Consider the following 13,138-nt stretch of genomic DNA (forward strand, 5'->3'; position numbering starts at 1 on the left):
TGTGGAATCAGGTGCTTAGGAGTTCTGGGATCTAATCTGAGCCCTGTTAAGAAATTGTTGTTACCTTTCCTATTTCTAAATTAGAAAAATAATATGATCCTGCAACCTAATTCTTTCATATAATTACTTAAGCCAAATCAAAGTTCCAAGGAGATTATTTACTGCAAAGCAATGACGCTCCTGGGGGCCTTCAGGCAAGCTCCAACATAACATTCTATTCACCCTACAGCATCTGGGGAACAGCAGACCCTCTCCTTCCTCCTTTCTAAAAAAAAAAAAGAAAATTTCACTATACATCAATCCCGTAACAGAAGTGAACGAAACATAACCAGTTGCTCACAGCACATTCCCTGAAAGGGTTCCAGGGGAGATGCTGATTTTCCTGAAGAAGCAAACCAAGCAAGTCCAGCCTGGACACTACGTGGCCATCTACCTTGGCAAGCCTTTACTCTGTTCACAAGAAAGGACTGTGACTTGCTGGTCTCTGAATTTCTTCTTCCTTTATAAGTATAATTGTTATTTAATGGGTTTTAAGTATGAAAAAAATAGATTCTATTTGTTCCTGAGAACTGCTTAGTCTTGGGGCCTAGTTTTTCTTTGTAAGATATTAGCATGTGAATTGATATTCATGGCTACGATCTTATGAACCAGGTAGTTCATATCATGGTTAAATATCACGTACAAGGCTCCAGACAGATTTATATATATATATATATATAATATATATATATATATAAAAATAAGTAACAATAGTAGTAGTAATTGACATTTACTGAGGGCTTACAGTGTGCGTGACGTTGGGCTCAGCGCTCTGTTGCAATATCTCATTTAATCTCCGAACAACCTTATGGAGTAAATCAGATGGTGAAACTGAGGCTTTTAGAGATTAAACTGTCCCAAATCCCACAGACAGTCAAACGAAGGAAGCAGAATTTGAAAACCCAGCAGTCTGACACCAGTGCTCACCAGTTTAACCTCTGCCATAAAGCTCCATGCTGTGTTTCTTGGCTTAATACTTAAATAGAAGGAAGGCCTTTCAGGTGAATCGGACCGCAAGAAGAGGAGATGGAACGTTTGGCTACTGTAAGGTTGTACGGTAACCTCTGAATTTCAGCTGATGTGTTTTTCTGTTTCAATTACCAAGGATAATCAGGAGAGGGTTGTAAAAATGTGTTTTAAAGTGTTCCTATGTGAAAATCACCTAGAGAAACTGTTTTATCAGCAAAAGGAACAAGATGCTGATCCTTCAAGTGAAGGACTGAGGTTCAGATTTTCGAGCCAGCCACGCTCTCTCACCATTTTTCATCTTCCCTCTTCCGATGAGCACACGAGGGTGGGCTGTCCAGGTAATGGTTAGGTTGCCCAGACCCAGGATGGCACAATCGAACACAGTCAACACCACTCCTGCCTTATTAGGAGAGAATGTTTTGTTTTGTTTTTTCACTTTATTTTCTTTGATAAGGCATAAATTTTCAATTTTCAATTTTGGCTATGGGCAACCTGGATACAGCTGTGCATGCGTTGCAGGGGAGAGGGGAGTCCCTGCAGGTACACACTTTGTTTCATGGCTGAATTGCTACCAAAACAGTCCCGGACACAGGGCCCCACAAATTATTTTTCCTTTAAACTGATTTTTTCCAGTTAGTTCTGTATATTAGTTACAGAGTCCTATATTATTTTCCCCATAGGGCTTTCCTGCTCCTGATTCCTAAACAAGCTGATAAAAACTCCATTTTCTCCAGAGAAATATTTAGGTGGTTGAGGCTTTCTCTTACCATAATTACTTCCTGAAAAATGCAGTGGTCAATTTTTCCCTGAATATTTTTACATTAAATTGGGCACACAAAAGTTGGCCCTTGATATTTTAAGGTTGTAAAGTAGATTTCTGGCTTTAAAAAGATGACTGGTTTCTATTACTTGCTTTCTGTGTTGGCTTCTCATTGATTTGATTAAATCTCTCTACCATTTAAATGAGGAACTCTGTGTGAACACAAGAATTTCTTATGACCTGAAGAAATCATTTCTTATTGAAAGAAATCATCTATTTCACTCCTCAACTAAGTACTTCAGGAACTGGAGCAGGTGAGGAGAAAGGTCTCAGCAATGGCAGTTTGATGAGAAATGAATTAATTCGATTATTTCCATGGTGTGGATCAATAATAGTCAGCCTCACAGAGGCCCCTGGCCTGAAGGCAGCTGGATAATCAATGGGATCACACAGAGGCCTCTCCTCCCCCAGCAGCCTCTCTGATCTTTTCTGGGCGGACTCTTCACGCCTGTGTAATTCTAATTTATGTCAACTAGAAATCAAAGAAATTCCAAGAGGCTTTGGTCATAGGACATTGGGGTGGACCTTTCAAAATCTATTTATGTCTATTCCTTAAGTACTGTGGCCCCCACGACCCTCCTGGCACCTCTAGAGGCCGGGGAGAAGGAGGCTCCCGACAGAAGCTACCTGCTCCTGGCAGAGGCAGAGGAGTGGCGTTAGGTAAATCGAGGTATACTTTGTGCTTCCTGTCTACAACTCTGCAGGGACATAAGAACAAATAAGCATTTTAAGCGAAATGCTTTGGCAAGAATGGCTCCCTCAATAACGCTCTTTAATGATACCCCAGACGCTGGCATTTTCAAATCAAATGAACAGTGTATAAAATTAGTTCTGCATGAAGTTAAAAAAAAAAGAGAGAGAGAGTGAAAGGGAGCTTTTAAAAGCTCCAGCATTTCTCCATCCAACTGCTTTTCACAAGGGTTTGGCATTTGAGAATTGCTACATTTATGATGTTATTCGCTGCTCATAATTCAGGCCCTCTGTCTCCAAACTTCTGTATTAACACACGCTGCAGAGGCTCCCACCACGACATTTTATCACCAAGGTTTTCCACACCAGCCAGGCTGCCTCTGGCGAGGTCTGGTTTCTCAGCCAGTGCCATGCCACTGGGCTCCCTCCCTTCTCATCAACCCTGTTACCCCAAACATTTTTCATTAACCTTGAACACTGCATTTCCATTTGCCCTACAGCTTTCCCATGATTTTTTTTTTTGTCCTTTTCAGTTTTGTTCTCCATCCAAACTGCCTTGTAAGAAATGAGGAAAATATTATATTATTAGAAGAAACAGATCTATATGGAATCTAGAGTTCTATAGAATATTCTGTTCTGAAGCTGTGAAATGATTTCTATGACCAAAGCCATCGACTGTCTATAATCATGGAAAGGAGAGTAAACATATCGCTCTTATTAGAGTCCCGTTGGTTATACAAGCAGTTTTAACTAAATCACCAAATAAATGCGTGTTAAGTTGATAGGTGATTTCGGGTCAACTCTAATTCCCAAGGTCAAGTAAGCCTTTGAACAGTCTTTAAGAATATAAGTTCACCCCAATTCATCAAAGCCGTCTCACACAGCGTTTTCTTCTCTTGGTTCTTACAATGCACTAAAGTTTAGGAGATTAAGTGGCGTTGGCTTTAAAACTCAAAATAATGCCTCTAACATGCTTATCCATCCAGCAATCAGAACAACTACTCAAACACCGGCTTCTTAATGCACTTCCTAATTTTACAAGTGCTCAGGGAATGCTGCATTTGAGGAATGGCTGCAGGACTCCTCCCTGGGAGTCACCAATACTGGAGCCAAACATACTCACTGCAGTTTAGCTTAGATGTTGTCTGACAACCTGAGCGTACATTGCTGTCATTGCAAAGAATACATTTAATGTTTCTCACCTGTTCTTTGTTTACCAAATGAGGGACAGAAAGAAGAGAGAGACAGAGGAAAACACCTTTTCCTACAACAAATGCATTTTGTTATTCTTTCAATTCCTCAAAAACCCAAGTGAGGAAAAAAAGATCAAGGTTGGTAAAATGCAGCTTCCAAATTAAATATAAGGGGCCCCAAATGAAACTGGCTGCGTGTGAAAGAAAATATTACTAGCCTTCAATATTTCACAGAACCACAGGATCACAGAACTCAAGCCCTGGGACACAAAGATGTTACAAACCCCATCTCTCCCCAGAGCAGGATCCCAGGGACAACATTCCTGACAAAGGGGTTAATTGCGGAGACCATCAAGGTCTCTTGCCTCTCCTTTGCTCCAGCTGGTGTGCAGAAAGGCGAAGAACTCAAGGTGGCGAGTTATAGATGGTAAGCACATTTGGTTAAGGTATAGAGAGAAGGCCGATAGACCCAAACAAGTTTTGTTCTTCAATTATCGGTTGGCATAGAAGATCACATTGAGATAGATAATGGGGTCTTCGTCTCCATATCCTGATCATGATTTCTCTGTGTTTTCTATTTCAATTCTTATTTTTCTCCATTATTATTACTTTCTTTTTGTTTCCCTGCCGATTCGAACTGTCTTATTTTCAACTCAGCCTTTTCTCCCACTGCAAATCTTTCTTCATCTCTATGCCCAGGTCTGTAAGTTGATTCCAAATACAGAGTGTCCCACAGAGGTACTAGTTTTCCTTTGTCGAGTGTGTAGAAAATGTAATTATTGACATCTTAGTACAGATAATAATAATAATTTTAAATTGAACTGAAGAAAAAGTAAAAGGGCAATGTCTTCTCTAATCTCAGTCTATATTTTCTCTCTTTGATTTCTTTTCAAAATTGGATAGCAGGCAGTACAACTTTTTTTCCTCACTTGGAAATTTCAAATATCAAAACACAGGTTAATATGACATTGATGATAAGAATAATCAGCAGCACTGAGTATTTTATATGCAACAAACATGATTGTTCTAAGAGCTTGGTATATGTTCACTTATTTAAATGCTCACAACAACTCTATAAGATAGGTACTATTATTATTTTCATTTTACAAATGAGGAAACAGAGGCACTGAGTAAGTAACTGCCCAAGATGACACCACAGACAGCAGAGTCCAGATTTGAACCCAAACTCTGGCCTCTAAGTCCAAGCCCTCAACTATTTTAACCTCTTTGCTACTCAAGCCTTTCTGAGTCTTGATAAAAATTTAAAATCTAGAGATAGATTGCACAACACAAATTCTGAAAGCTGAGTAGCTACTTAACTCTAGATTTCCATCCAACTAAATCAACAAACAGGCTATTATGTGCAAGGCTTTACTTGCACTTTGTGGGTGGTTTGGAAACTTCTTCCGTCCTCACAGAGACTCTCGTGTCTGGCTCTGAGCAGCCATAAGCCTAAGGACACCAGGCTGCAAGGCCGGACCCAGCATCCCCCGGGCCAGGCACGCCACAGCAGACTATGGGCAGACAGGGTGGTGCGAGAGCCAGCAGCTCTCAGAGCAGCTCATGGTTGGAGAAAGGATTCAGAGGCCGCCTGAGGAAAGGACTAATGCTCTCTCAGGGATACCGCTAATCAGAACAGCCTCCCCATCTCATTTTGGAGTAATTTGCATTTGGGTAGAAAAGGGTCCATTCCTTAACGTAAAATTAGCAAAATGCTGGTCAGCAAATGTGTCTGGAATAATCTCCTGCACTAACTGGAACAAAAACTTCTACAATCCATCTCTGAAGGTGGAGCTGACCTCAACAAATCTAAAGAGTGTGGACTAGATATATGGTAATTTCCAAGAATGCTTGTGGATACACAGATACCTTCTGAACGCATATATTTGGGGTCCTTGGTTAGGAGTACCAGGTAGCAGTTTCTTCTAGCAGACACAGGGCAAAGCTGTTGTCATTGTTTAGCATTTCTAAAATACTCTGTCTACTTACATAATACTCTGTCTAGAATATCTTTAACTTGTTTTAAAAAGAAGCTTTTTTTTAAAAGATTTTATTTTTAAGTAAACTCTACACTCAACATGGGGTTCGAACTCATGACCCCAAGATCAAGAGTCACATGCTCCACTGACTGAGTCAGCCAGAGGCCTCTAAAAGAAGTCATTTTAAAGTGACAGGGCTAGTAGCAGCATCAGGTTAGTTAGTAGTGAAATTTGAGGGAGACTTGCAACCCCTGGGTCTCAGTGTTGTTGCTTAGTAACAAAGTCAGTCAGCTTTTAAGACTGGGCTAAGAATATATAGTAAATTCTCTCTAAACATAACTAATTGGCAAAGACCTACTAAAAGTTGGGATTTTAAAGCATTTGGAGACAAGAACTAGGTCAATTAACAAAAATGACATAGCACACAGAGGATGTGGGCCATTCTCCTATTTGCCCCCAAATATGCTACATTTAGAAAATGCATATCCTTGGAGAGACATATATATTTAGTTTCACTCTCTTTTGCTAGATTCGTCCCTAATCACCATTTGCAAAAGTAGCACACATGTGTAAATTATTTTAAGATTCTAGCAAGTTCTGAGGCAGTATCTGAGGTGGCTCTTTCCCACGCAATCAGTTCCTGTGCCTGGAGACTGCACCCAGGGTGTGCCACAAGCACTGGACCCACTCTCCAAAGCTCTGGGGTCAGATCTCGGATAAGTGGCCTCTGGCCAGTGCCTGGTCTTTCTGAGCCTCCTTTTTCTCCCCCTCACAGTGCAGATAACCACTTCTTAGATTTATAGAAGAGACATGGAATTAACAAGGGGGAAGGCACCTCTGTAGTGGCTGGTGATCAATACAGATTTTTATCATTTTTCTTCTCAGTCTTCAAAGGGCCCCATATTAAATGTGGCACAAATTCCCAAACTCACACCCACATCTCCTGGCCAGCTCCACACACCTTCAGTGGGACCTCTGGGACCATTTCTCATCATGTGCTAAAAGTGGCATCTTGAGTGTGGAAAGGCACAAATTCCCACATAATATCCCCTCACTGGCCCTTTCTTGCCCCCAGATGGCTAGAATACATAGATGTTGAACACTGAAATCACACACTTCAAATTGCGAAAAACCAATTTGGCACTGTTCTTTCCACCTTACTGTTACAGGAAACTTGGAACCCAGAAAAGAATTTTACTGTTAGACCCTGCACATTGCTGTGTGCCATGCAAACATTTTTAATTTTGGTTCATGGACTTAAGGAGAGGAGGCCAAAATCTAATCTGACTGTGTGTATGACTGCTTTTTCTTTCTGCATAAGCACAAAATTCATTTTTAAACAGAGAAATGCAAAAATAATCTCAGATTCATTTAGAAAACCAGGCATCTTGCAATGCGTAGCGGTAATAGTACACGTATGTGCATGTACACATTTGTACACATAGGGAGAGAGAGAGTATGAAAGAAAGCTATTACCTACATTGATATATAGAAAACAAATTCAAGAGGTTAACTCTTACTTTATCGCATCTCATCAGCCCCAGATATCTCAGCGATTTGCTGCTCTGTGCAATGAGGGTGGCTCCTTGATCTGTAATTTCTTTACACCATCCGACATCCACAGTCTCTATGGTCATGCTATACCGGCCGATGGCTATCAGCGCTGCAAGGCAGGACAGAGAGAAAGAAAGCAAGCATAAATGTTAGTAGTGTAAGGGGCCTCTATCTTATTATGACTATTCCTCTCATTTCCTCACCAAATTTGTTCCTGAAAGGTTGTGTGTAAACGAGTGTTTTGTAAATGAAATTAAATTTGAAATGCTTTAGGAAAGCTTGCTCTATGACAAACCCTTTCACAAAGTGAATAATCATTCCATAATCCCCCTTTCATTGGAACACAACCTCTTATCAGTTTTACTCATTACAAGGTTACCTGTACTTTCAAACATTCGTATCTGCAGAAGGAATACATTAAAATGAATTACATATATAATGTTACAGAAAACCCCAAGTAGAAACTAAGCTTTACCCAAGATAACTTGAATAATTTTTTAAAAGGAAAATCCATGTAAGCACCATTTTGAGGTGTGTTAAAGTGCATGTGAATTTCTTTACCGATTGGGATAATTTTTTCCATCTGTTCGAGATCTGTAAAACGTAAGGCTGTATAGTATTTTTCACATTAGTCCTTGGCACTGTTAGGAATTAAGAGTACATTATACATACAGTTGAACTTAATTGGTGCCATGCTAGAGTGCAGTAAAGGGAATATGCATTTGTTATGGTGAATTTCCGCACCATTATCAGAAGTCTTCCTTCTATTAACATATAAAATGAAGCCTGTCATCTGCAGACTATCAGTATCTCTAGCCTTCTTAACTGTTTAGCATTGTTCGGCTAAACTAAAGTGCAGATGCTTATCCCATAATCTACGATGTGCACTACTTATCGCTGCTCCATTACCCCTCACCCTGTCAGAGAGACCAATCAGTGAAGGTGGCTCTTTGCTACGGACTTCTGATTTGATAGACGTGCACACCTCTACATTTGTGGAGCAGAAAAACAGACTTCGATACCTCCAGCCAGAATGAGTTTATGGTGCATTGGTTTGTAAATGAAAACCCTGAAAACAATGCCACACATATTAAAAAGGAAAGAAATTGTTTGCTAATTATTTCCTCATTCTAACATAGGATGCGTTGATTTCTGTGACATTAAAGGCGGATGATATTTTCCAATTGACTAGATTGATAAGAGCAGAGTGAATTACTCATGTAAATAAATGTTAACTCTTAGAGCACACAGAAAAGAACTTGGCAAAATCTCTTTGCTAATTATCTCAGTAATTTTTTTTTTAAATAGGAAATTCATCCCCATGCATTCAAGTATCAAAGCACTTCTAAGTAGCCAGACATTTAAGGTTCACAAAAACAACCATGATCCCACTGTTTCCAGTGAAAATGCTAAAAGGACACAAATTGTTTTCTCCTAGAAGTTCCTCGTGCCACGAATTTGTTCATGCTCTCATCTTTGCACACGCTACTTTAACATTTAGTTTTCAAGGAAGTGGAGTGGGACGGAGGGGATCTGCCAAAGGTCTGCTGAATGGTCTGAGTGACATTTTGTGTGTGGAAGCAATGTCCCAGGTAAATCCCATTGGTGTCCTTGCCCTAAGAAAACTGTTATCTCTGGTAGTGTCATAATTTTCAAGAGTTATGATATCCTGAGGCTCTCTCACGATAAATGAAGTAGATGATACATAAAAGAAATTTCTTGCGATACAGAGTGCTCAAACTGTGCTTTCGAAAGATGACAAAGGACAAGTGGCAGGATGGCCCCAGGCTGGTAGACTGTGTACTTTTATTTAGGTTTGGGGCTTGAACATGAAAGCCTTGCAGTAGCCAGAGAAGGGTAGAAACAAATGATCTGAGGATTTTTCAGAGGTGCTTTATAAGCGAATGAAGAGTCAACAGCTATTGATTCGAACTGCTAAAAACTCTGGTATTTAGTATTTCCTTTTTTCCCCCTTTCTTGCCCAAATTAAGCAGTAAATAAGAAAACTGAAGATAAATCAGGGTATACAGCTTTTGTTTTGACATAGTTCTATATACTAAAGTAAGAATTAAACTTTATTATTCCTTAGTTCCTTCAGTTATTCAGCAAACACCTCATGAGTACTCACTCTAGAGCATTTTGTCCAATATCTATTGACCATCCATGTGTTAGGCACTGGGCTAAGAATCTGGGGCACACTGTCTCATTTAATCCTCTCAGAAACCTTAGGAAGTTTTATTATTATTTCCATTCTAAGGATCAGGAAACTGAGTCACGGAAAGACTGAATAACTTTCCCAGTTACAAGATACTAAATGGGAGAATGGAAAATAAGCTGAGAACTGGCTCTCAGCCCTGGCCACATAACAGATGTACTGAGTCAGAAGCATGAGGCCAGGCACTGGGCAATTCCTACATGCTGCATGTCCGGCATGTGAACCCGCGGTGTGACAGGTGCTGGATCTGCACTAGGTGGTGGGGATAGAAAGATTCACAGAACGCAGAGGCCAGCTAAGTGGGGGTGGAGGGTGGCAGGGTAGGGTGGAAATGAGGACTGTCCAAGTAAACAGTGATGATACAATGCTCATCCCCTATCTCTTCCCATTCCTAGCTCCTCACTTTTTAGATCTTAAGTCAAAGGTCAGTTTCTCAAAACTGATCATCATATCATTTACCACTATTAGAAATGTTATTATTAATTCATTTATTTGTTTACTTTGTTGTGGCCTACCTCTCCCATTAGAATGACAGCTCCTATTCCTGCCTTTTGCCCAGCATCTAGCCTGTGCCTGGGGAGGAGCTTGTTCTTAAAAACATTAGTTGAACACACTAATGGCTACAGTGTGGTTTAGGTCTATTAGAGAAGCATGCCCGGAGGGCACTGGAGCCTCTCACTCTTCAAGAGGGAAGAGAAATCATGGGAGCCTTCATGGAAGAGCTGAGCTAGGTTGTGAGGGATGAGTAAAGGTTCTCCAGAAAAATGAAAGAATGAGGGCAAGTATGTTGGGCTAAGAAAATGGCATACGGAAGGGTAGAGACATGTGAAAGGATAGGGCAGCTCAGGCCCTTCTGCGTGGCTGACCTAAAAACAAGTACAAGGACGTGGCGGGATTCACTTCAGAAATATTTATTCAATGATTAATGGCACTGGGGTAAGCAAAAGAGATACAAAGAGCAGGAAAAAAAGCAGAGTCCTTGATGTCCTGAAACTTATATTCTAGTAGGAGAGACAGATGTGAAACAAACGTCGAAGTATACACAATTCTAAATTGTGACAAATGCTTAGAAGGAAATGGACTGGTCATTCTAAGAATAACATTTAAGTGGGGGGCACGAGGGAGAGTCTTTCTGATGAAGTTACTTTTAATCCCTCCAATAGCCCAGCAAAAACAATACTCATCTGAAGGTTGGAAAACTGAGGTTAAATACTTCACCAGGGCCCCACCCCTCATAAGTGGTGAAACCAAGGTGCAAAGTGAGATAGTTTGGCTCCAAAGCCAGTGCTCAGTCTATCACAGCAGCACACAGAGTGGTAGAGGAGCCTGCATGTGTACAGAACATATTTCCTTTTGCCACCATTCAGGACTTAAACATTACAGCTTATAGGTAGCCAAGGATTTACCCTGTGACCATAAAACACGGGTCCAAGAGAATCTTCAAATTCTACAATCTGTAGAGCAAACTTACCTCTTTGTGACTACATCCTACCTTTGGATATTTTTTCTTTGTTGTTCACAAGACAGCCATGAAACTTGTAGTGTGGTCTAGTCTCAAATTCATTTCCAGCCTCACTACTTAGTAGATGTCTGATCTCGGGATATTTAACTTTTCTGAGTCTCGGCTTCCTCACCTGGACAATGGGGATGTTGACTCTATGTCCTGCTTACTTCATAGGGTTGGTCTGAGGTTCAAATGACATAATACATAGGAGGAACTTTGTCCTACATAAATGTCATGATCTATGTGATATTTCCCCAAAGCATTCTGCAGTGGTGCAGTTGATATAAAATGAAAAGACTTGAAAGAGTTTTGAAAAATAAAATGCTCTGGGCAAATGACAGCATTATATAAACACCTAGTCATTATGTCAATGCTAGTTCCTGAACTGCCTGCTCTCCACTGGTGACCATGAACTTGTAGACTGGGATGACAGGGCTGTAAGTGCATGTAATGTGTGATACTACCTTCATTCGGACCTGTTAACACACTACAATGATATTTATTTATATTATAAATTATGCAAGACTAATTCCTAATCTCAATGCAATTTTCATATACTTTTTAATGTGCTAAGTACAACAAAAAAAGTTAAACTCTAAAAAGTTACAAGAGTTAGAAAGTATAATTCGGTAACTCATATAATAATCAAGAATATACATTAACCCACTAGAAGGCATTTCCATAGACATACAGAGCAACTGAAAGCCATAAGCACATATACTATATATATATATATATATATATATTTATGTTTATTATATATATTATAATATATATAATATATTATATATATATTATATAAACATGTGAAAATCCTAATCCACAACACACCCNAAAATAATGGAAATGACCTAACTAACCCTACGTAGGAGAATGGTTAAATGATGCTACATTCTCACAACTGAATACCATGCAGCTGTGAAAACATGGACGGGGGAAGATCACTAGGAACTTCTAAATCATTCAGTGAAAAAGGTAAAGTGCAAGGATTTATATGGTGTGCTATCACCATAGAAAAGAGAATATAATAAAAAAACACACACGAATCTGCTCTTTGTGAAAAAAGAATATGGGAAAGAGAAACCAGAGAATACGGAAACTTTAACTATAGGGGGTTGGTGGGAAAGGGGAGGGAAAAAGGGGGCATGGAATGTGGGGGGGGGGGAGGGTGTCAGGAGGGACGGACACTTCTGCGAGTATCTCTTTGGATATAGCTTTGCGCGTCGTAGTAACATTTTACATACCTCCCAAAATAAAAAAATTAAAACCAACAAGGATTTGGAGGAAAGGGAAGTAGAATACAAACAGTAACAAATGAAGCTAATTGTATTACAAATGAAGAGCATGACCCAGGCGAATAAGATAACCACACAGAAGGGGATGGGAATTAAGAATGAAGTGACTTTGGAAAACATTATTTCGGCAGGATATTGTAAGGTGAAACCCAAAAAGAACTGTCAGCAAATACTGTACTCCAGTTACTAAATCTATTTCTCACAGGGGTATAAGTTAGCAATTCAGTAACCACTTTATGTGTAATCTAGGATTGTAAATAATGAGAGCTGGTCTTTTTACTGTTAGAGAAAGAAGTTATAAATAAGAAAAGGGGAGAAGCTTATAAAGATCTCAGTGGTACTGAATTGGAACCAGAGGTATTAGAATGAACTCATGGTTATATATATACCAGATATATTTGACCTATGTGTATATATACATATGCATATATAACAGAGATTCACAGATAGAGAAATAACTAATAAATATGACGCATGTGCATGCATGTGTTAGTACGCACACATATATTTCCCATCTTTTTCGGTTGAGAGAGACTAAGAGTAATGATGCTCCAGTAGCAATGATCGACTAGCACCCAGATCTTGGCTTATAAATATCATTCTCCAATAAAAAGAATTAGGGCTTTTTACAGAAATGGTTGATTCCTAGACTGGGGCAGAGAAAATACAAGATGAGTTTGAAATATTTTGTGATATCAGAAAAAAGAAGTGCTTAAAAAAGAAGGAGGACATGTCAAAAGGACGTAGGATCCAATCAGAAGAAGCTGCCAATGGTCACAGCTGGAACCATTTGAGCATCAAAATAAATAGACTATTGGACTATACTTGAGAAAACTGAATAAGCATCCACAAGTCCATGTTGTATAGATAGATAGATAGA

General features: G+C 39.6%; 1 protein-coding gene across 1 annotated transcript in view; it reads right to left on the minus strand.

Annotated features, from left to right (window-relative positions):
- Positions 1 to 13,138, minus strand: part of FBXL17 (F-box and leucine rich repeat protein 17) — a gene marked incomplete at its 5' end in the record, with an annotated part of 496,760 nt that overhangs the window by 14,553 nt on the left and 469,069 nt on the right. The window contains one exon of the mRNA XM_002917814.4: positions 7,211 to 7,353. Within this exon, the coding sequence (XP_002917860.3) occupies positions 7,211 to 7,353 (143 nt within the window). The remainder of the gene's footprint in view (positions 1 to 7,210; positions 7,354 to 13,138) is intronic.

Source organism: Ailuropoda melanoleuca, chromosome 3 (genome assembly GCF_002007445.2).
Source record: "Ailuropoda melanoleuca isolate Jingjing chromosome 3, ASM200744v2, whole genome shotgun sequence".
Classification (NCBI taxonomy): Eukaryota; Metazoa; Chordata; class Mammalia; order Carnivora; family Ursidae; genus Ailuropoda; species Ailuropoda melanoleuca.